The sequence below is a fragment of the Anomaloglossus baeobatrachus genome, unplaced genomic scaffold (genome assembly GCF_048569485.1).
Source record: "Anomaloglossus baeobatrachus isolate aAnoBae1 unplaced genomic scaffold, aAnoBae1.hap1 Scaffold_149, whole genome shotgun sequence".
NCBI lineage: Eukaryota > Metazoa > Chordata > Amphibia > Anura > Aromobatidae > Anomaloglossus > Anomaloglossus baeobatrachus.
This window is the reverse complement of record NW_027441919.1, coordinates 526,296-550,507: the sequence shown is the minus strand read 5'-3', so window position 1 is coordinate 550,507 and position 24,212 is coordinate 526,296. Positions and strand designations below refer to the sequence as shown.

Here is a 24,212-nt window from a genome sequence, read left to right as displayed (position 1 = left end):
CACACTATAGAGCTCTGTACTGTAGAGAGGTCACACTATAGAGCCCTGTACTGTAGAGCGGTCACACTATAGAGTTCTATACTGTAGAGAGGTCACACTATAGAGCTCTGTACTGTAGCGCGGTCACACTATAGAGCCCTGTACTGTAGAGAGGTCACACTATAGAGCCCTGTACTGTAGAGAGGTCACACTATAGAGCTCTGTACTGTAGAGAGGTCACACTATAGAGCTCTGTACTGTAGAGAGGTCACACTATAGAGCTCTGTACTGTAGAGAGGTCACACTATAGAGCACTGTACTGTAGAGAGGTCACACTATAGAGCCCTGTACTGTAGAGAGGTCACACTATAGAGCTCTGTACTGTAGAGAGGTCACACTATAGAGCTCTGTACTGTAGAGGGGTCACACTATAGAGCTCTGTACTGTAGAGCGGTCACACTATAGAGCCCTGTACTGTAGAGAGGTCACACTATAGAGCCCTGTACTGTAGAGAGGTCACACTATAGAGCTCTGTACTGTAGAGAGGTCACACTATAGAGCTCTGTACTGTAGAGAGGTCACACTATAGAGCCCTGTACTGTAGAGAGGTCACACTATAGAGCTCTGTACTGTAGAGAGGTCACACTATAGAGCTCTGTACTGTAGAGAGGTCACACTATAGAGCTCTGTACTGTAGAGAGGTCACACTATAGAGCTCTGTACTGTAGAGAGGTCACACTATAGAGCTCTGTACTGTAGAGAGGTCACACTATAGAGCTCTGTACTGTAGAGAGGTCACACTATAGAGCTCTGTACTGTAGAGAGGTCACACTATAGAGCCCTGTACTGTAGAGAGGTCACACTATAGAGCTCTGTACTGTAGAGAGGTCACACTATAGAGCTCTGTACTGTAGAGAGGTCACACTATAGAGCTCTGTACTGTAGAGCGGTCACACTATAGAGCTCTGTACTGTAGAGAGGTCACACTATAGAGCCCTGTACTGTAGAGAGGTCACACTATAGAGCTCTGTACTGTAGAGAGGTCACACTATAGAGCTCTGTACTGTAGAGCGGTCACACTATAGAGCTCTGTACTGTAGAGAGGTCACACTATAGAACCCTGTACTGTAGAGAGGTCACACTATAGAACCCTGTACTGTAGAGAGGTCACACTATAGAGCCCTGTACTGTAGAGAGGTCACACTATAGAGCCCTGTACTGTAGAGAGGTCACACTATAGAGCCCTGTACTGTAGAGAGGTCACACTATAGAGCTCTGTACTGTAGAGAGGTCACACTATAGAGCTCTGTACTGTAGAGAGGTCACACTATAGAGCCCTGTACTGTAGAGCGGTCACACTATAGAGCTCTGTACTGTAGAGAGGTCACACTATAGAGCTCTGTACTGTAGAGCGGTCACACTATAGAGCTCTGTACTGTAGAGCAGTCACACTATAGAGCTCTGTACTGTAGAGCGGTCACACTATAGAGCCCTGTACTGTAGAGAGGTCACACTATAGAGCTCTGTACTGTAGAGAGGTCACACTATAGAGCTCTGTACTGTAGAGAGGTCACACTATAGAGCTCTGTACTGTAGAGAGGTCACACTATAGAGCTCTGTACTGTAGAGCGGTCACACTATAGAGCTCTGTACTGTAGAGAGGTCACACTATAGAGCCCTGTACTGTAGAGAGGTCACACTATAGAGCTCTGTACTGTAGAGAGGTCACACTATAGAGCTCTGTACTGTAGAGCGGTCACACTATAGAGCTCTGTACTGTAGAGAGGTCACACTATAGAGCTCTGTACTGTAGAGAGGTCACACTATAGAGCTCTGTACTGTAAGAGCGGTCACACTATAGAGCTCTGTACTGTAGAGAGGTCACACTATAGAGCTCTGTACTGTAGAGAGGTCACACTATAGAGCTCTGTACTGTAGAGCGGTCACACTATAGAGCTCTGTACTGTAGAGAGGTCACACTACAGAGGTCTGTACTGTAGAGAGGTCACACTATAGAGCTCTGTACTGTACAGCGGTCACACTATAGAGCCCTGTACTGTAGAGAGGTCACACTATAGAGCCCTGTACTGTAGAGAGGTCACACTATAGAGCTCTGTACTGTAGAGAGGTCACACTATAGAGCTCTGTACTGTAGAGAGGTCACACTATAGAGCTCTGTACTGTAGAGAGGTCACACTATAGAGCTCTGTACTGTAGAGAGGTCACACTATAGAGCTCTGTACTGTAGAGAGGTCACACTATAGAGCTCTGTACTGTAGAGAGGTCACACTATAGAGCTCTGTACTGTAGAGCGGTCACACTATAGAGCCCTGTACTGTAGAGAGGTCACACTATAGAGCTCTGCACTGTAGAGAGGTCACACTATAGAGCCCTGTACTGTAGAGAGGTCACACTATAGAGCTCTGTACTGTAGAGAGGTCACACTATAGAGCTCTGTACTGTAGAGAGGTCACACTATAGAGCCCTGTACTGTAGAGCGGTCACACTCTGGATTCTCTGCTGTAAGAGCAGTCACATTATAGATAAATGCACTTTGTTCTCTCCAGAGATCTCTGCCGTCCTTTGTTACCATAGATCCGCTGGATCTCCTTGCGGTCGGTCCCGTCCAGCTCCATTCTGCTGTTGAGCGGGATGTAGTTTGGCTGCATTACCGAGGTCATTTCATTCATGTGACTGAGGCCGAGGACGTGTCCGATCTCATGTACAGCGACCTGCGGGGAGAGGGGACACCTGAGAGGAGACGGCGGCGGTAGCAGCACTCCTTCTAGAAGCCACTCCCCACATCTCTACGATGCGGTCATCACAATCACCACTGAGCAGTGTCCACCAAGAAAGACGTAAGATACCAGACGTCTGTCCTCACCTACAGCACACGGGAGCCATGATCTGCAGGAGGCAGCACCACACTGTACACACACCCGTCACACCGGACAACCGGAGTGTACACACACCCGTCACACCGGACAACCGGAGTGTACACACACCCGTCACACCGGACAACCGGAGTGTACACACACCCGTCACACCGGACAACCGGAGTGTACACACACCCGTCACACCGGACAACCGGAGTGTACACACACCCGTCACACCGGACAACCGGAGTGTACACACACCCGTCACACCGGACAACCGGAGTGTACACACACCCGTCACACCGGACAACCGGAGTGTACACACACCCGTCACACCGGACAACCGGAGTGTACACACACCCGTCACACCGGACAACCGGAGTGTACACACACCCGTCACACCGGACAACCGGAGTGTACACACACCCGTCACACCGGACAACCGTGGTGTACACACACCCGTAACCCCAGCACCCCATAACCCCAGGCAACTGCTGTGTCATCAGTGTATACACCTGTGCTGCACTGATCATGGGGTGCTGCAGTATACATCGCTGTGGTGCGGTGTGGCAGTGTATACGCCTGTGCTGCAGTATACAGTGGCACGGTGTGGTTGTGTATACGCTTGTGCTGCAGTATACAGTGGCACGGTGTGGTTGTGTATACGCCTGTGCTGCAGTATACAGTGGCACGGTGTGGCGGTGTATACGCCTGTGCTGCAGTATACAGTGGCACGGTGTGGCGGTGTATACGCCTGTGCTGCAGTATACAGTGGCGCGGTGTGGTTGTGTATACGCCTGTGCTGCAGTATACAGTGGCGCGGTGTGGTTGTGTATACGCCTGTGCTGCAGTATACAGTGGCACGGTGTGGTTGTGTATACGCCTGTGCTGCAGTATACAGTGGCACGGTGTGGCGGTGTATACGCCTGTGCTGCAGTATACAGTGGCGCGGTGTGGCGGTGTATACGCCTGTGCTGCAGTATACAGTGGCGCGGTGTGGCGGTGTATACGCCTGTGCTGCAGTATACAGTGGCACGGTGTGGTTGTGTATACGCCTGTGCTGCAGTATACAGTGGCACGGTGTGGTTGTGTATACGCCTGTGCTGCAGTATACAGTGGCACGGTGTGGCGGTGTATACGCCTGTGCTGCAGTATACAGTGGCACGGTGTGGTTGTGTATACGCCTGTGCTGCAGTATACAGTGGCACGGTGTGGCGGTGTATACGCCTGTGCTGCAGTATACAGTGGCACGGTGTGGCGGTGTATACGCCTGTGCTGCAGTATACAGTGGCGCGGTGTGGCGGTGGTCGTCCGTCTCTTACCTTCAATAGACTGATCCCCTGTTCGCTATTTGGTGGCACAAAATGTTCATCGTCGTCAAAGTGAATGTCCCCGAGGCTCCAGGCGTGAGCGAACTCCCGTCCCGTCCCATCGAAGAGCTGCGAGCAGCCCAAATGTCGTCCTACAGAGGCGTAGACCGAGAGTCAGGAGACCGCGTGCCTCTGGGCTGTCATTTATTATGGGGGCACTGTGGATATTGCTATTATGGGGTTGCTGTGGATGTCACTGTCATTATGGGGGCACTGTGGATGTCGCTGGTATTATGGGAGGGTACTGTGGATATTGCTGTTATTATGGGGGTGTAGTGACCCGGCCCAGATTGTGTCTGTTCCTTTAAGTACATTCACTTATACAGTCAGGGCCAGAAATATTTGGACAGTGACACAAGTTTTGTTATTTTAGCTGTTTACAAAAACATGTTCAGAAATACAATTCTATATATAATATGGGCTGAAAGTGCACACTCCCAGCTGCAATATGAGAGTTTTCACATCCAAATCGGAGAAAGGGTTTAGGAATCATAGCTCTGTAATGCATAGCCTCCTCTTTTTCAAGGGACCAAAAGTAATTGGACAAGGGACTCTAAGGGCTGCAATTAACTCTGAAGGCGTCTCCCTCGTTAACCTGTAATCAATGAAGTAGTTAAAAGGTCTGGGGTTGATTACAGGTGTGTGGTTTTGCATTTGGAAGCTGTTGCTGTGACCAGACAATATGCGGTCTAAGGAACTCTCAATTGAGGTGAAGCAGAACATCCTGAGGCTGAAAAAAAAGAAAAAATCCATCAGAGAGATAGCAGACATGCTTGGAGTAGCAAAATCAACAGTCGGGTACATTCTGAGAAAAAAGGAATGGACTGGTGAGCTTGGGAACTCAAAAAGGCCTGGGCGTCCACGGATGACAACAGTGGTGGATGATCGCCGCATACTTTCTTTGGTGAAGAAGAACCCGTTCACAACATCAACTGAAGTCCAGAACACTCTCAGTGAAGTAGGTGTATCTGTCTCTAAGTCAACAGTAAAGAGAAGACTCCATGAAAGTAAATACAAAGGGTTCACATCTAGATGCAAACCATTCATCAATTCCAAAAATAGACAGGCCAGAGTTACATTTGCTGAAAAACACCTCATGAAGCCAGCTCAGTTCTGGAAAAGTATTCTATGGACAGATGAGACAAAGATCAACCTGTACCAGAATGATGGGAAGAAAAAAGTTTGGAGAAGAAAGGGAACGGCACATGATCCAAGGCACACCACATCCTCTGTAAAACATGGTGGAGGCAACGTGATGGCATGGGCATGCATGGCTTTCAATGGCACTGGGTCACTTGTGTTTATTGATGACATAACAGCAGACAAGAGTAGCCGGATGAATTCTGAAGTGTACCGGGATATACTTTCAGCGGTGGCAGCCTCAGCCTCCTCTTGGGTCTCTGCGGTGGCAGCCTCAGCCTCCTCTTGGGTCTCTGCGGTGGCAGCCTCAGCCTCCTCTTGGGTCTCTGCGGTGGCAGCCTCAGCCTCCTCTTGGGTCTCTGCGGTGGCAGCCTCAGCCTCCTCTTGGGTCTCTGCGGTGGCAGCCTCAGCCTTCTCTTGGGTCTCTGCGGTGGCAGCCTCAGCCTCCTCTTGGGTCTCTGCGGTGGCAGCCTCAGCCTCCTCTTGGGTCTCTGCGGTGGCAGCCTCAGCCTCCTCTTGGGTCTCTGCGGTGGCAGCCTCAGCCTCCTCTTGGGTCTCTGCGGTGGCAGCCTCAGCCTCCTCTTGGGTCTCTGCGGTGGCAGCCTCAGCCTCCTCTTGGGTCTCTGCGGTGGCAGCCTCAGCCTCCTCTTGGGTCTCTGCGGTGGCAGCCTCAGCCTCCTCTTGGGTCTCTGCGGTGGCAGCCTCAGCCTTCTCTTGGGTCTCTGCGGTGGCAGCCTCAGCCTTCTCTTGGGTCTCTGCGGTGGCAGCCTCAGCCTTCTCTTGGGTCTCTGCGGTGGCAGCCTCAGCCTTCTCTTGGGTCTCTGCGGTGGCAGCCTCAGCCTCCTCTTGGGTCTCTGCGGTGGCAGCCTCAGCCTCCTCTTGGGTCTCTGCGGTGGCAGCCTCAGCCTCCTCTTGGGTCTCTGCGGTGGCAGCCTCAGCCTTCTCTTGGGTCTCTGCGGTGGCAGCCTCAGCCTTCTCTTGGGTCTCTGCGGTGGCAGCCTCAGCCTTCTCTTGGGTCTCTGCGGTGGCAGCCTCAGCCTTCTCTTGGGTCTCTGCGGTGGCAGCCTCAGCCTTCTCTTGGGTCTCTGCGGTGGCAGCCTCCTCTTGGGTCTCTGCAGTGTCACCCTCAGCCGTCTCTGGGGAATTTGCAGCATCCCCTTCTGCCAGGGTGTCACACCCGTCAGCATGGCAATCTGTTCCTTAGATTTGGGGCTGGATTCGCTATTATCCACCCCAGCCCTAGGTAGGTCACTAGTCTGCTCACTATGACCATTGTGGACTATCCCTCCACCAACACTCTCCAGGCTTTCATTTCCTGTACTACTCTCCCGCGACAGACTATCAGCTTCACACCTGGAAACCAGAGGGACCACCACCAGTACTTCCTTGGTTGGCTCCTTTTCTGCAATTTCAGCCCGCTGATTTCTGTCGTTACAATGTGTCAGTTCAGTCTCTGATTCCTCTTTCTTTTGCAGGATATCACTGTCTGTCAACATGTTTTCCTTATCCAGGTATTTCACCTTCCCTGCACCCTCCGACGGCATACACTGTGTCACCTCTCGGCGCTTATTACGTCTTCGGAGGAAGTTTTACCCTTCTCACCCTTCTGTACCTCACTGTGCTCGTTTATCACCTTTCTAGAGGCAGTGTCTTTTCTGGAGTCATCGTCACTCCCCCTGGTGTCCTGGACTAACATGTCCCCGCTTAACCAGGTGTCGGCTCCTGTCTGGAACTCTCCCGTTTTGAACGGTCACACCATCATTTGCTACTTTACAGGTCATGTCACTAAGTTGGGCATGTCCCCCCATTTTCTTTGGTCACCTCTGACTTAGGATTGTGGCCTCTAGGAGGCGCTCTCTCCTTCTTACACAAAAACATACAACAAGGTACCCCTTCAGCCTCCAGCTGTGGTGGGGCTTCCTTAGCGTCCACTACGATTTTTGCATGAGCTCATGGGCACTTTCCCCAGGTCCCACAAGACCATAAATACACCACAGTCTCGGCCAATTATAACGGGGTGTGACAGGTCCGGGACTGTAGCCACATCACACAACTCAAAACCTTTGGCAATTTCAATGACTACTCTGGCCACGGGATATTCTTTCCCCTTCCCATAAAAGCCACTGACTCTAATCATTTTTCCCGGAATTGAGTCTACATAGAGCGTGGCCCTTACCAGGGTCACCAAGCTCGCTGGGTCTAACAGCACAGTCATATATTCTTCATTCACTTCAATTAAACATTCCCGTGGTTCCTCTCTGGAGCCGAAGTCCACACCGCATGCCACTACCCCCTTGGACTTAGGATGCTCCGCCCCATTTTTGGTACCCTCCGCTTTCTGGGACTCCATCCTCGGTTGGGCAACCACCCCTTTATGGGACTCCGCCCCCTTTTGGGGTTTTGGTGGCTTATTTGCAGTGTCTTTAGACTCCAGTTCACACCGGTCTATTGCTGCCACAATGCTGCGCACCGTTAGCTCCTGCTGTCCCCGCACCAGGAACTGGTACAGCTCCTCCACAACGTCCGCATGAACCATTCCCTCTTTTTGGCTTTTAGCCTCCACTGCTGTCAGTCACTGGACCTCCTGGCACATGCTGTTGGTGCTGCTGGCTCTGCAGCAGGTGTTTCAGGAGTCCCTCCATGCTTTTTGGGTTGTACCGCCCGTACAACCAGGATCTCCAGCCTGTGGTGCATCACTGCTCATCAAGCAGGGCCCCGCAATTCCGGGTTGGCCTGGAACCTCCAGTCACTGGTCACTCGCCACTGCAGCACGGAACCCCGCAGACCTGCTGATTCACCGCCAGCTGCTTGAGTGCACTGTCCCTGTTCTTGGACCCGCCGATCCACCGCAAACCGCTGCGGCCGTATTCTGAAACAACTTTGTGGACCCGGCTGATCCCCAGGTGCGGAAATCCAACATGTGCTCCTGGAAACGCTGCCCGCTATCTAGCACCATAAGTGACGTTGCACCTTGCAACCTGGGGGGTACTCACTCAGCATGCGTGCTTCAGGTAGACACGGGAGGCATTTCCTTCTTCTCAGGCTGCTTTATTCAACGTGCATACAGCCGATTGCCAATACTGCATATAACATGGCATTACAAGCAGGAGACAGGCATGTTCCCAAACACCAGGATCAGTCCAGCGATAAAAGTCCCAACATAGCCTTCTCAGATAGCAGGTTTCCACACCTCCACCCACAGACAAACCCGGCTACTTCCTCCACCACAGGAAATCCAGAGCAGGGCCATGGGTGTGTCCAGAGGCCTGACTTTTACCTCTGGGCCACACCCCGAGGTGGAGATATGGTGAACAGCCGTCCCACCCATCTCACTGGCAGTCCACAAGAAACCCGGCCCAGGTAACACACATTAACCCTCTCAGCACAGTACCAGTGATCATATCACAGCAGACATTATGTGGAGAGTCTCCTCTGAGGGCAGACGTTATGTGGAGAGTCTCCTCTGAGGGCAGACGCTATGTGGAGAGTCTCCTCTGAGGGCAGACGTTATGTGGAGAGTCTCCTCTGAGGGCAGACGTTATGTGGAGAGTCTCCTCTGAGGGCAGACATTATGTGGAGTGTCTCCTCTGAGGGCAGACATTATGTGGAGAGTCTCCTCTGAGGGCAGACGTTATGTGGAGCATCTCTTCACCACAAGACTCCTGCTAGGCCCGAGCCCTAGAATTTCATCCTGACTTCTACAGCCAATATACTGAAGGCTTCCTATACTGAATCCTCACTGGCCAGATATGCACTGTGCATCTCTTCAGACAGTAGGGCATACTGAGTATATACAAGACCCTACTGCACGCAGATTGGGGACGTTTGAGGGTCTCCCGCCCCACTGCAATATTAGTGGCTTGCATGCCATTGTCCACGCACAAGCCATCTGGTCCCCGTAGTGGGCTGGGCAACTGTCTACAAGTACTCCTGCACGTGTCTGAACTAGCAGTGATAACCCCAGGACTCCTGCACATGTCTGAACTAGCAGTGATAACCCCAGGACTCCTGCACATGTCTGAACTAGCAGTGATAACCCCAGGACTCCTGTATGTGTCTGAACTAGCAGTGATAACCCCAGGACTCCTCTATGTGTCTGAACTAGCAGTGATAACCCCAGGACTCCTGCACGTGTCTGAACTAGCAGTGATAACCCCAGGACTCCTGCACGTGTCTGAACTAGCAGTGATAACCCCAGGACTCCTGCACGTGTCTGAACTAGCAGTGATAACCCCAGGACTCCTGCACGTGTCTGAACTAGCAGTGATAACCCCAGGACTCCTGCACGTGTCTGAACTAGCAGTGATAACCCCAGGACTCCTGCACGTGTCTGAACTAGCAGTGATAACCCCAGGACTCCTGCACGTGTCTGAACTAGCAGTGATAACCCCAGGACTCCTGCACGTGTCTGAACTAGCAGTGATAACCCCAGGACTCCTGCACGTGTCTGAACTAGCAGTGATAACCCCAGGACTCCTGCACGTGTCTGAACTAGCAGTGATTACCCCAGGACTCCTGCACGTGTCTGAACTAGCAGTGATAACCCCAGGACTCCTGCACGTGTCTGAACTAGCAGTGATAACCCCAGGACTCCTGTATGTGTCTGAACTAGCAGTGATTACCCCAGGACTCCTGCACGTGTCTGAACTAGCAGTGATAACCCCTGGACTCCTGCACGTGTCTGAACTAGCAGTGATAACCCCAGGACTCCTGTATGTGTCTGAACTAGCAGTGATAACCCCAGGACTCCTGTATGTGTCTGAACTAGCAGTGATAACCCCAGGACTCCTGCACGTGTCTGAACTAGCAGTGATAACCCCAGGACTCCTGTATGTGTCTGAACTAGCAGTGATTACCCCAGGACTCCTGCACGTGTCTGAACTAGCAGTGATAACCCCTGGACTCCTGCAGTGTCTGAACTAGCAGTGATAACCCCAGGACTCCTGCACGTGTCTGAACTAGCAGTGATAACCCCTGGACTCCTGCACGTGTCTGAACTAGCAGTGATAACCCCAGGACTCCTGTATGTGTCTGAACTAACAGTGATAACCCCAGGACTCCTGCACGTGTCTGAACTAGCAGTGATAACCCCAGGACTCCTGTATGTGTCTGAACTAGCAGTGATAACCCCAGGACTCCTGTATGTGTCTGAACTAGCAGTGATAACCCCAGGACTCCTGCACGTGTCTGAACTAGCAGTGATACCAGCAGTATATCTGAGACATATCGTGCTCTTAAAGCTCCAGAACCCTAATTGCACTTCAGTAGTCAGCTCGGAGCTGTATTTGCCGTGGCCTACCCACAGAAGACTGTGACACATACAGTATACTCCGTGTTGATTTTCTTTGTTCCCGCTGTATTAAAGTGACTGTTATCCCCGAGCCTGTGTCTGTGGACTGTCCATCAGCTGTGGATACTGTGTGGGGGTGGATAGCAGGGAACATCAGGGCCTGGTAGACCACCCAGGGAACACGGCCCCTGCACCCCCTCATGCCAGAACTGCAACTGTGACATATAGAACATTTGAGGTCCTCTGGCCCTGGGCACTTACAGGGGCACTGTGGATATCTCTTATTATGGGGGCACTGTGGATATCTCCTATTATGGGGGCACTGTGGATATCTCCTATTATGGGGGCACTGTGGATATCTCTTATTATGGGGGCACTGTGGATATCTCTTATTATGGGGGCACTATTGATGTCGCTGTTATTATAGGAATACTGTGGATGTCGCTGTTATTGGGGATGCCATGAATGCCGACGTTGTTGTGGGGGCTCTATTAGTGCTGTGGGCGTTCCATGGACAATGACGTTTTTGTGGGAGCGCCGCGGATGTTGCTGCTGTTGTGGGGGTGCCGCCGCTGTTGTGGAGGCACAATGTACTCCGGCATCGTTGTGGGGGCACCGCCACTGTGGAGCTGCAGACGTTGTAGTGGGGGCTTAGTGGACAATGTTGCTGGTGTTTTGTGTTGTTGGAGCGCCATGGACATCCCGCTGCCGTTAGGGCACAGTGAGCACCGCTGTTGGGGTTGGGGGCAGCACCGCTGTTGTGGGGGCAGTGAACTCCACCACCGCTGTTGTGGGGGCGCCGCTACTGTTGTGGGGACACCACCTCTGTTGCGGGGGTGCAGTGGATGCCGCCACTGTTCTGGAGGGCACAGTGGTTGCCGTTGTGGGGGCGCTGTAGATGCCGCCACTTTTGTGGGGGCGCCGCCGCTGTTTTGGGGATGCAGAGGATGCCGCCGCCGTTCTGGGGGCACAGTGGTCGCCGTTATTGTGGGGGCGCCGCCAGTTGCTGTGGAGCAGTGGGCGCCGCCGCTGTTCTGGGGGGCAAAGTGGTCCCCGTTGTTGTGGGGGCACGTGTATGCCGCCACTGTTGTGGGGACGCCGCCGCTGTTGTGGTGGTGCAGTGGATGCCGCCGCTGTTCTGGGGGGCACAGTGGTCGCCATTGTGGGGGCGTCATGGATGCCGCTACTGCTACAATGTAGATTACGACTACTCTCTGCAGACTTTCCCCCACTCAGGGTCCAGTACTCAATATCAGGCTACGATAAGACTCCGCTCTTTAGTCCTCCGGAGAGGAGCTGGCGCTGCGCTGATACTCACGGGTCCCGAAGCCCAGCTTTATGTCTATGAGGTGGGCCGGAGACATAAGATCTTCTTCAAAGTTGAGGGGGACGACTTCACTCCAGATCCTGAAGGCTCGCATCAGGATGGACCTTTGCTGGTTAATGGTCAGCCACACGCTGTACCCCTCCCCTAGCAGTCTCCATTTTATTGTAGGCTTGGAGAAGGCCGCCTTCTTGGTTCCTGACCTGATGAGGTCGCTGCGTTTCTTCCTCACATGACGTCCCAGGTCTCGGTTCTCCCACAGTGGTGGTTGGACTCTCTTTTTCGCCTGTTCTTTGTTGATCCTCTCACTGGAGGGCATGATGGGGGCAGCAGAGGAAGTTAGTAAATATTCGGAGTTCTGGCCACTATCTGGCATTGAGGTGGGGCTCTCATATGGGTTAACATACACATTCTTTTCTACCACTGGGATCTTACGGTCAGGGACCCCACAACGTGGAGCATTCATGGCTTCCCGAGTGGCTTCATCCAGCTCCCCCGTCACTTTCAGCCTGTTGGCCTCCTGAAATCTCTTCAATGCTCCAATGAATCTTGGATTCAGTGATGGTTCTGGATGCTCAGGAGCGACTGGGTGAGTAGAAGAAAAAGATTGTCCCTCGCTCAAAAGGCTGGAAATGTCAGCTGGGGCCATATTCTCCCCTGATGCTGATGGAGCAGGGCGGGAGAGGAAAGAATCCCAGCGAATCGGCTCAATCCAGCCGTACTTCCACAGGTAGATCTACAGGAAACAGAAGAGGGATATTGTTATAGAAAAGTGGGACAATCATCCTAAACCCTATCACCATGGCCTACATAGCACTCAGGTCACCGCAGCCTACACCGCAAGCTGTTACCACGGCCTACACTGCACCCTGTCACCCTGGCCTCCTACACACCCCTTCACCATGACCTACACCACAACCTGGCCACTGCAGCCTACACCGTACCCCGGTCACCGCAGTCTACACCGCACCCTGTCACCACGGCCGCCTGCAGCGCACCCCGGTCACTGAAGCCTACATTGCACGCTGGTCACCGCGGCCTACACCACACCCTGTCACCACGGCCTCCTGCACCAAACCCCTTCACCATGGCCTACACCGCAACCCAGTCACTGGGCCTACACTGCACCCCGGTCTCTGCAGCCTATGTGGCGCCCCTGACCTGGTCAGGCACCACTGAGTACTACACCCATGCTGGGACAGTGCTTCCAGGTAATTACAAAGCCCACAATGAGGTGTGTACGCACAGACACATAGCAACGAGGTCTCCCACACCACTAGAGGGGACCCTTGGGTAGCCTCAGAAAGAGGCTGGCTTTCAATTCTCAGCAAGGGATGTAGTGGAGGGCCTGGAAGCTAAGGTTGCAGAGGCTGTGAGGAAAGGAGGAGGAGCCAGTCAGCCTGTGAGCAGAGTGTACAGAAGTTGCTGAGAGAAGCAGAAGAACAAAAGAAGTGCAAGGAAGGCGAGTTAATAGCTACCCTCAGAACGGCCTGCAGGAATTCCTGGTTCCAACTGGTATAATCTCAGCATCGACCGAGTATCTCACCAACCAACTAAAAGGGAGTAAACAAGATAAAAGACTTTCCGGACTGTGACAGAGTTATTCCGCGACCTGTGGTTCCACGCACATATACCCGAGCCCCTGGGGCCAGCCTCACTCTCGGGAGGCCATACCACCAGACTGCAGACACCATCAGCCCCAGACGCTCCTTAAACTGCAGTGGCGGTCCCCCATCACCCTGACCGCAAAACCGAGAGTGGCATCACGACACAAAAGTAAGCAACCCGACATACCTGTGACCAAGAGCACGTCCCCGCAGTGTCCCGCAGGCGACCGCTGCAATCCTGTGGTGGGCGACTCATTCTGGCGTCACGAACAGGATAAGGACTAGACCTGTTAAGGTGACAGGTGCGCCTCAGCGGTCCAAACGGAAAATTTGGACCGACGCCATTTTGACACTGTTAAAAGCGCGCGATTTCAAAAGCTGCAGCCCGTGCAGAAGAAAAGTAACCGCCCACGAAGAGGTGTGGCTGTCCCAGAATCCCCGGAGCGCTCTGACACAGTGAAGGAGGGAAGATGGACGCTGAGAGTACTAATGCCCCCAGCCAATCAACGCCTGGCCCCGGCGCGGTGAACGCAGCAGCACCTAGTTCCAGTGCGGCGGTTGAAATCTCTCCAATTATGCCGATCTCCTTGCCGTACGTCCCCGGGGCGACCTGGCTGCCCCAATATGCTGGCAAAGCAGACACTCTGACCGGGTTCAGGAAGAAGATCAGCACCCTGCTGGACATGTATGCAATGACTGGTAAGCAGAGGGCCGCCGTGGTGCTGGGGCAATTGACTGGAGCAGCAGAATTAGAGGCCGAGGGCTGGACCAGTGGTGACCGGAGTTCTGTAGAAGCCATTTTTGCCAAATTGAAAGCTGCCTTTGAAAACCACACAGAGGCAGAGCTGAGAATGGGCTTCTACAACTGCCGCCAGAAGCCCCAAGATAGTGTGACACCCCTAGGGGTATTAGCCACAGCAAAACCATCATTAGTTACTCAACACAAGCAGTAGAGCAGACACCGCACTACCACCTCTGGCCAGAAGGGGGAGCTCAAGAGACTCCCCTAGATATATTCTGATCTGAGGTAAAATTGACAGTTAGTTTTTCAGTTGGAGCCGGGATGCTCAGAGGAGCAGTCACAGAGAAATTGCTCTGAGGTCCTTAGGAGAGACTGACAATTTCCAGGCCCAAGCCATCGGTCTGAGGAGGAGGAGACAGAGAAGAGGAACATTTTAGGAACCGGGTAGCCATTAATATCTACCCCTGAAAAGGCGCAGATACGGACACCGGATCCGTGGCTGCATTAGTTTCACACAATACAGCAACCAGGAAAAGTGAAGGCGATTCAAGCTTCACCAGGGTCAGACACAGCAGCATCCAGAGAGTTCAGCGGTTCTCCCGGAGGGGGTAAGCAGGGGAAAAGGACTCGAGTTGCCTGTTGAATTAGGACCCGGGAGGGACAGTTTGGGCCGGCAGCCAGTTCACAAACAGCAGCAGGGCTACACACAGACAGCGCAAAGAAGGAGGCCAAGGACCTGGCAGGGCAGAGTAACTTAGTCCTCCTTATACAGACTCCAGTGATGGGACTTGTTGTTATGCAGTTTTTTGTTGAAGTAAACCGGTTAAACGTCGCCTGTGCCTCAGTCTCTCATTTAGGCAGTAGCCACCTATCCAGGATTGGGACCATCGAAGCTGAAAAAACCTATTGCTGATCAAGTAAGTGTCTGCGCCCCTAAAGTCTCCTCACAAAACCATTATCTATAACCATTATTGACTTTTACCTCACCTGCCTGGGACCCACAGCCCTACCCGGAAAGGGCTTTCCACCTCAGCTGCCCCAAATCATCATCCCCGGCCAGCTACTGGCAGCTGTGGCCATAAATAGCCCCATTTATTCCGGGTGGCGTCACGAAAAACTCTTATAAACTTTTATTTATCCCCTGTAAATACCCCCCATTGCACTGTGCATCGCTTGAGACCACAGTCCGGGTCGAGCCACCCGTGACATCCCCTCAAGAAATAGACCCCCGATCCGGAGCTGGGTACCCCGGTCTCCTGGGCGTCACAATAGCATAAGAGACTATGCCCTCAGGCTGCAAGCCGCTCTGGCTCTCAAGCTCGTAGACCCTGTCAGTGAACAGGAGGGAAACCGGATGATGACAGAACAGTTCTTGCAGGGCCTGCACTCCCCTGAGGACAGGAAACAGATGAGGCTGTGGTCCCTGGAACACAGTGATGTGGACTTTGCCATTCTGAAAGACAGGGCCGTAAAAGCACTTCAACTCCCAGTTGACACAGACCCTGTCCAACCAGTATGGCCTACCAGCACCCTGACTGTCAGAGCAGAATCCTCCTCGCAGGCCCTGGTAGCTGCAAAAGGACCCACCACCTCAGCTGGTGTCACCGACATTCTGTCCTCCCAGGTGCAACAGCTCAGCAAGGATGTCACCCGGATCCTGAAAGCAATGCAACTTCTACCAGAACCCAAAGCCCCTCACAGGATCCTGCTAGCTGACAGCCCAAAAGACGTCCCCTGGATGCGAGGGAGAAGAGGTCCCACATCCCAAGGGAGGAGCAGCGATCGCTTTGACTCGTCTGGACAACCCATCTGCCGCCGTTGCCAGGAGGCAGGCCACTATGCAAGGGCCTGTCCTATAAACGGGTCAAACCTGGGGCCAAGGGCCAATCCACAAGATTAAGAAAATGAGGCCCAGCTGACTGCCGTGATCAGTTTGTGGGCGAACGACCAGTTCTGTCTATCACCCTGGACGGAATCCCAGCCCCGGCATTATTGGACACCGGCTCCCAGGTAACGACAATCCCGTATGTCCTTTATCGCAGGTTTTGGTCGGACGACGATCTCCGACAACCGGACCCTGACCTTACCATCTATGCAGCCAATGGACAACCTATAGACCAGATTGGGGTCAAAGAGGTAACCATAAAGGTGGGAAGGCAGGAAATGAAGGAACAAGGACTGATTGTTGTAAATAATGATGCAAGGGAAAGGAACCCACAAATGATTTTAGGCACAAATGTCATAGAAAATTGTCTAGGAGAAGTGTTGTTGTTGCTTCACGATTGCTGAAGGTGTTGAGGACAGACAACGCAGAGCCTTGCAAAAAGAGATCCGAGTCATCCTGAGGAAGCAACAAGTAAACCAGATTGGCGGTGAAATTGGTAATGTATGGGTGATGGATGCTAACCCCATTGTGATACCCCCACAGAGTGAAATGATGATGGTGTAGAGCAGCGGTAGGTCTCAGAGGACGGGATTACCAGGCTGTAGTAGAGCCCACTCATTCAGAACACTGGCCCACAATCCTAACAGCCGGGGGGGTAGTTGACGTACACAAGGGAAGAGTACCTGTACGAGTGCGGAACTGTGGGGAGGAGGAAGCCAGACTACCAAGATGCGCTACCATAGCCAAACTGTTTACTTGCCCAAATGACGCTATACAACCTGTAGATTCCCTGACACAAGCTGACTCAAAAGAGGACGAGACCTCCCAAAAGCAGTTAGAGGACTGGTGCCAAAAACTCCACGTGGGAACTGACTCTACCCCCACCTACCAGAAACAAGGAGTTCATCGGGTTGTGCAGGAATATGAGCAGGTTTTTAGTAAGAACCCACTAGACTTTGGTAGGATCAAAGGGATGCAACGTCACATACCCACAGGCAGACATCCTCCCATTAAAGAAAGACATAGGCCTATACCACAAGCCCATTACCAGCGCACTAAGGACATGCTGAAGGACATGAAAGAGGCAGGAGTCATTAGGGACAGTTGCAGCCCTTGGGCAGCTCCCCTGGTCCTGGTGAAAAAGAAGGATGGCACAATGAGGATGTGTGTAGACTATAGACGGATAAACCAAATAGCACACAGGGATGCTTACCCTTTGTCACGGATAGAAGAATCCCTCGCTGCCTTAAAAGCTTCTAACTACTTTTCTACCCTAGATATCACTAGTGGCTACTTGGCAAGTTTCTGTAGCAGAGGAGGATCGGGAGAAGACGGCCTTCACCACCCCCATGGGCCTTTGTGAGTTCAACAGCATGCCATTTGGACTTTGCAACGTTCCCGGGACCTTCCAGAGACTGATGGAGTGCTGCCTGGGACACCTCAACTTTGAGACCGTCCTGCTCTACCTGGATGACGTCATTTTGTACTCCAAGACCTATGAAGACCACCTGAAACACCTGGCTGAAGTCTTTGAAGCACTATCCTGATATGGGATGAAGCTGAAGCCAGCCAAGAGCCATTTACTAAAGCCAAAGGTCCAATACTTAGGCCATGTGGCAAGTGCATAAGGAGTAGCACCGGACCCAGAGAAGGTCACAGACATCCAGGAATGGCCCACACCCACTACCGTCCGGGAGGTACATCAGTTCCTAGGCTTGGTGGGCTATTACAGGAGGTTCCTCAAGGGCTATACAAAGATGGCAGCACCTTTGCAAGAGCTCCTGGTAGGCCAAGCAAAGAAAGGAAAAACCTCCGGCCCCCCGTTCAACTGTGGAGAAGCCTTGACGGGTGAAGAGATTCTAGCCTACCCTGATTACAGTCTACCATTTGTACTGTATACCGATGCCAGTAATGTGGAGCTGGGAGCCGTGCTTTCACAGGTGCAGAAGGGCAAGGAATGTGTGATCACTTACGCCAGCAGGAAGCTCCGGCCTACTGAAAGGAACCCAGAAAATTACAGCTCATTCAAGTTGGAGTTCCTGGCCATGGTCTGAGCTATCACAGAGCGATTCAAGCACTACCTGGCAGCCACCAAATTCACCGTCTTCACAGACAACAATCCCCTAACCCACTTGGACACTGCTAAATTGGGTGCCATGGAGCAACGTTGGGTAGCCCGGCTAGTAAACTATGATTTCACTGTCAAGTATCGGGCCGGTCGCAAGAATGGCAATGCAGATGCTCTGTCAATGATGCCTCACCTAGCCGACAAGGGTGAAGATGTAGATGATCTTGAAGAGATCGAGCTGCCAGCGTTCCATCACCGTGGGGCCAACCAGTGCCAGCAGTCGCACACCAACCACCAAGAAGCGACCCTGAATCCGCTATCCCACAACAACTGGAGGGAGGCTCAGGAGAATGATCCAGCGGTTGGCTTGGTAAAGAAACTGATCACCCAACCTGGCGCCAGCCTTGATTCAGAAGCCCCACCTGAGGCACAGTACCTGTGGAGAGAGAGGAGTCGACTATTCATCTACCAAGACAAACTCTACAGGAGCATCATTGACCCGAAGACGCATGAGAAGGTCTGGCAGGTGATTCTACCACAGAAGGATGCACGGATGGTCCTGGAAGCATATCACAATGGCGCAGGCCACTTTGGTTGGAAGAAACTGGAGGCACTCCTTAAAGAAAGATTCTACTGGGTGGGCTTGAGGACTGCCCTGGAGACATGGTGTAGAGACTGCGGCCCTTGCAATCTCAGAAGAAGAGACCATCACAGTCAGAAAGCACCGCTCCAGCCGATCCAAACCAAACGACCCCTGGAAATAGTGGCCCTGGACCATGTAAAGTTGGCGCTCAGCACACAAGGCTACAACTACGCCCTCACTATGGTTGACCATTACTCCAGGTTCCTGGTGGTAGTACCAGTCAAGGACTTGACAGGCCAGACTGCAGCCAAAGCCTTCCAAGCCTATTTCTGTAGACCCCATGGCTATCCAGACCAAGTGCTCACTGACCAAGGCCCAGCCTTTGAAGCTGAGGTGTTCAAGGAGTTTTGTAACCTCTATGGCTGCAAGAAGATCCGTACCACACCTTGCCATCCTCAGGCCAATGGCATGTGCGAGAAGATGAATCACATTGTTCTTGACCTCCTGAAAACTATACCACTAGAAGAAAGGTGCCAGTGGCCAGAGAAGCTGCCTGACCTGGTGGACATGTATAACAACGTTCCCGTGAGTTCCACAAACTGCACACCGGCATATCTGATGAGGGCCAGACCTCGAAGACTGCCAGTGGATCTGGAAATGGGAATTGAGACCCTCTAAGACCCCCTACAAGGTGCCGATTGGGATTCCAACCGCCAGTCCCAGTACAAGAGAGTACAAGAGTGTGTGGAGCGAAACTTGACCCAGCAGCGGGAGAGACAGGAAAAAAGCCTACAATCAATATGCCCCTGCTGTTCCTTTGATGCCTGGAGAAGTGGTTCTCAAAAGAAAGAGAAAAAATTACAAACTCGATAATCACTGGGAAGCAGAACCCTACACCGTGTTACCGTTAACACCTAGCCGTGAGAAGACATGCCTCATCAGCAAAGATGGAGGAAAGACAACAGCTGTGGTTTCCAGAGACCACCTTAAGAGGTGCCCTGAACAGCTAAGAATCCCTGAGGAAGTCCCCAACCCTTCACCAGTCAAAGAACCAAGAGAGAAGATGATCCATACTGTGCTTGGAGGTTTTCCTGCAAGTTGGCCTCAATACAATGGAGCCATTGTAATTCCTGTGATCACCTTTCCTCAACCCAGAGAAGAAGTTAGAAGACAAGAAGAACCTGTTCAGAACCTTGAAGAGCCGGGTGAAGCTGAATCAGAAAACCATGCACAGGTATCAGCACCCAGTACACCCATCATTCACATTGAGACACATACACCGGGTGGGAGGACACAACCTCAGACAGATGACAGCATAGAGCTGAATAGGATAACTGAAGTGAGCACTAATATATATATATGAGTGCAAGCCAAAAATGCATACTATATATAAGAATAAGGCTGCACATCAAACTTAGATAATGGTATAATGCCTCAAGCATATGGAAAAATATTGGAATATACAATGAAAAATGCTACTTGCTAATTTGAACATGTGAATAATGAATTGCATACCTGCTATGAATATTAGGAAAAAGGAGATATTTAGCAATCGCATTGATCAATGTAACTGAGCCCCAAGGCCTCGTCAAGGCATATCTCTATATTGGGGTCCCTAGCTCTGTGACCCTAACTGTGTGTCATCTCATTGCAATTAAAAACTGCTATGGGTGGAGAGGGGTAACTAAGGACTTTCTTATATAGGAGATGGAAAAAACATGGCCGAAAGGGGCGGAGCTGTGTTCACATTCAGAAAAAAAACTACATATAACTGAATAGGATAACTGAAGTGAGCACTAATATATATATATGAGTGCAAGCCAAAAATGCATACTATATATAAGAATAAGGCTGCACATCAAACTTAGATAATGGTATAATGCCTCAAGCATATGGAAAAATATTGGAATATACAATGAAAAATGCTACTTGCTAATTTGAACATGTGAATAATGAATTGCATACCTGCTATGAATATATATATATATAATTGCAATGAGATGACACACAGTTAGGGTCACAGAGCTAGGGACCCCAATATAGAGATATGCCTTGACGAGGCCTTGGGGCTCAGTTACATTGATCAATGCGATTGCTAAATATCTCCTTTTTCCTAATATTCATAGCAGGTATGCAATTCATTATTCACATGTTCAAATTAGCAAGTAGCATTTTTCATTGTATATTCCAATATTTTTCCATATGCTTGAGGCATTATACCATTATCTAAGTTTGATGTGCAGCCTTATTCTTATATATAGTATGCATTTTTGGCTTGCACTCATATATATATATTAGTGCTCACTTCAGTTATCCTATTCAGTTATATGTAGTTTTTTTTCTGAATGTGAACACAGCTCCGCCCCTTTCGGCCATGTTTTTTCCATCTCCTATATAAGAAAGTCCTTAGTTACCCCTCTCCACCCATAGCAGTTTTTAATTGCAATGAGATGACACACAGTTAGGGTCACAGAGCTAGGGACCCCAATATAGAGATATGCCTTGACGAGGCCTTGGGGCTCAGTTACATTGATCAATGCGATTGCTAAATATCTCCTTTTTCCTAATATTCATAGCAGGTATGCAATTCATTATTCACATGTTCAAATTAGCAAGTAGCATTTTTCATTGTATATTCCAATATTTTTCCATATGCTTGAGGCATTATACCATTATCTCAGTTTGATGTGCAGCCTTATTCTTATATATAGATGACAGCATAGTACTGCGTAGATCAACCCGCAGCAACTTTGGTCAGCCCCATTACGGTATAGAGAAAGTACCGTTTAGAAGCAACTCCATTTAAAATGTCAGTATAAAATGTAATGTTTAACATGTTTTGAAGTGAAGTAACGTTAAAAGAAATGTGCCCGCAAGGACTTTTGCGAGAACTGTTTAAGCTTTTCCTTTGCATCTGGTTACGTGCACTTTAACAAAAATGGACCACAGGTTATGAACTGGCATAGCCACAAACTCTCGCAGTGTAAAAAGTTACCCCAGTGATACCAACTTCAGAGCATGCCTGTTTTGGGGCCTGGCTCTGCACCACCAGGGAGGGAGCACGCCTGTTTATGGGGCCTGCTCTCCAACACCTCAGATCATGCCTGTTTATGGGGCCTGGCTCTGCACCACCAGGGAGCACGCCTGTTTATGGGGCCTGTTCTCCAACACACGGAAGCTGGTACACCTGTTTATGGGGCCTACCCTACACCACCCTCCTCAGGAGAGGAAGATTGGAGGAAAGGTCTGGGATAGAGCTGGCCCAGACCTGGTCACCAAAGGGACCGGTGATATCCCTCCTAAGAGGTTTTTGGGTGGGTTCAGGACTTATGGGTGGTGGTGGAAAGGTACTTGGTATGTTTTGTTTGTAAATAACACCCCCTGTGTGGGAAAAGATGTAATTAAAACTTTCTTGTCTTTGCAGCCCGAGGACGTGCTGATCATAACTAAGGGGGAATGTGGCGCCCCTGACTTGGTCAGGCACCACTGAGTACTGCACCCATGCTGGGACAGTGCTTCCAGGTAATTCCAAAGGCCAGAATGAAGTGTGTACGCACAGACACATAGCAACCAGGGCTCCCACACCACTAGAAGGGACCCTTGGGTAGCCTCAGAAAGAGGCTGGCTTTCAATTCTCAGCAAAGGGTGTAGTGGAGGGCCTGCAAGCTAGGTTGCAGAGGCTGTGAGGAAAGGAGGAGGAGCCAGCCAGTCTGTGAGCAGAGTGTACAGAAGTTGCTGAAGGAATAATTATAATTTAATAATTGTATTCATTTATATAGCACTATTAATTCCACAGCGCTTTACATACATTGGCAACACTGTCCCCATTGGGGCTCACAATCTAGAGTCCCTATCTGTATGTCTTTGGAGTGTGGGAGGAAACCGGAGAACCCGGAGGAAACCATTGCAAACACGGGGAGAACATACAAACTCCTTGCAGATAGTGTCCTTGGTGGGATTTGAACCCAGGACCCCAGCGCTGCAAGCAGATGTACAGCCACGCTAGACAGACCCTGCAAGTGTGGTAGTTGTTAGCGGGTGAGTACAGTGACCAGGAAGTCAGCCTGAAAGACACCTAAAGAGAGGCAATCGAGTACAGGGATTGCTGGTGATTGGACACGCACAGGGAACAGGTCCCTAGAGCCACACATCGATTTACTGATCTGCTAAACCTGCCAGTGAGGGGACTAGAGGTTCCTCACCAAAGATACAGAGCTCGAGCCTCGGCAGCAACAGGGGGACCCATAAGGAGATAGGGCCAGAAGCCATCTCACCTGGTCCATGCTGCCGGCAAACGGGCCAGAAAGGGAAGGAGAGGCAGTAGCAACTTTCCCTGGATGAATCCCTTGATACTGCAAGTCAGGGATTATCCGAAACAAAAGAAGTGCAAGGAAGGCGAGTTAATAGCTACCCTCAGAACGGCCTGCAGGAATTCCTGGTTCCACCTGGTATAATCTCAGCATCGCCCGGGTATCTCACCAACCAACTAAAAGGGAGTAAACAAGATAAAAGACTTTCCGGACTGTGACAGAGTTATTTTGCGACCTGTGGTTCCACGCACATATACTCGAGCCCCTGGGGCCAGCCTCACTCTCGGGAGGCCATACCACCAGACTGCAGACACCATCAGCCCCAGACGCTCGTTAAACTGCAGTGGCGGTCCCCCATCACCCTGACCGCAAAACTGAGAGTGGCGTCACGACACAAAAGTAAGCAACCCGACATACCTGTGACCAAGAGCACGTTCCCGCAGTGTCCCTCAGGCGACTGCTGCAATGCTGTGGTGGGCGACTCACCTACACCGCACTCCGGTCACAGCGGCCTACACCGCACCCCAGTCACAGCGGCCTACACTGCACCCCAGTCACAGCGGTCTACACCAGACCCCAGCCACATCAGCCTACACCGCACCCCGATCTCCGCGGCCTACGCCGCACTCCGATGCACATCTTCTATGCAGTCATTACCTGGGCATATGTCTTTGTGATGGTAGACTCTGCCTTGTCCTTGGGTGGGCTCTGTATGTCGGAGCGGTCTCTTGCATGGTACAGTCTCTCGCCTGTGCTCAGATGTATGAAGAGCAGGGTCAGCAGAGCTGGTCTGGACGGCATGACAGTAGTTTTGGGGTCACAGAAAATGTCTCTCTTGTGTCGGTAGAACTTTATCTTCTCAGCGAGCGTGGCTTCTATTCTGTGAAAGATAAAATGATGGCATGGACAATTCTGGGAAAATGAGACCTAGGCACTGATTGTTCTCACACCTGTGACTGCGGCCGGTGTACAATCCACTCATGCCATCTGGACGGCCGCCCAACTCATCACCTTTCCTCCAGTTTCTGTTTCACTTCG

General features: G+C 51.4%; 1 protein-coding gene across 1 annotated transcript; it reads right to left on the bottom strand.

The window, feature by feature from the left end:
* Positions 1-2,569: 2,569 nt before the first annotated feature.
* LOC142260641 (matrix metalloproteinase-21-like) lies at positions 2,570-23,975 on the bottom strand (the record flags this gene model as incomplete). Its single annotated transcript, XM_075332031.1, has 4 exons — positions 23,832-23,975; positions 11,974-12,715; positions 4,178-4,317; positions 2,570-2,711 (listed from the first exon to the last, which is right to left on the bottom strand). Coding segments are annotated over exons 1-4 (1,168 nt in total), but the record flags the coding sequence as incomplete, so codon positions are not given.
* Between the last annotated feature and the right edge of the window lie 237 nt (positions 23,976-24,212).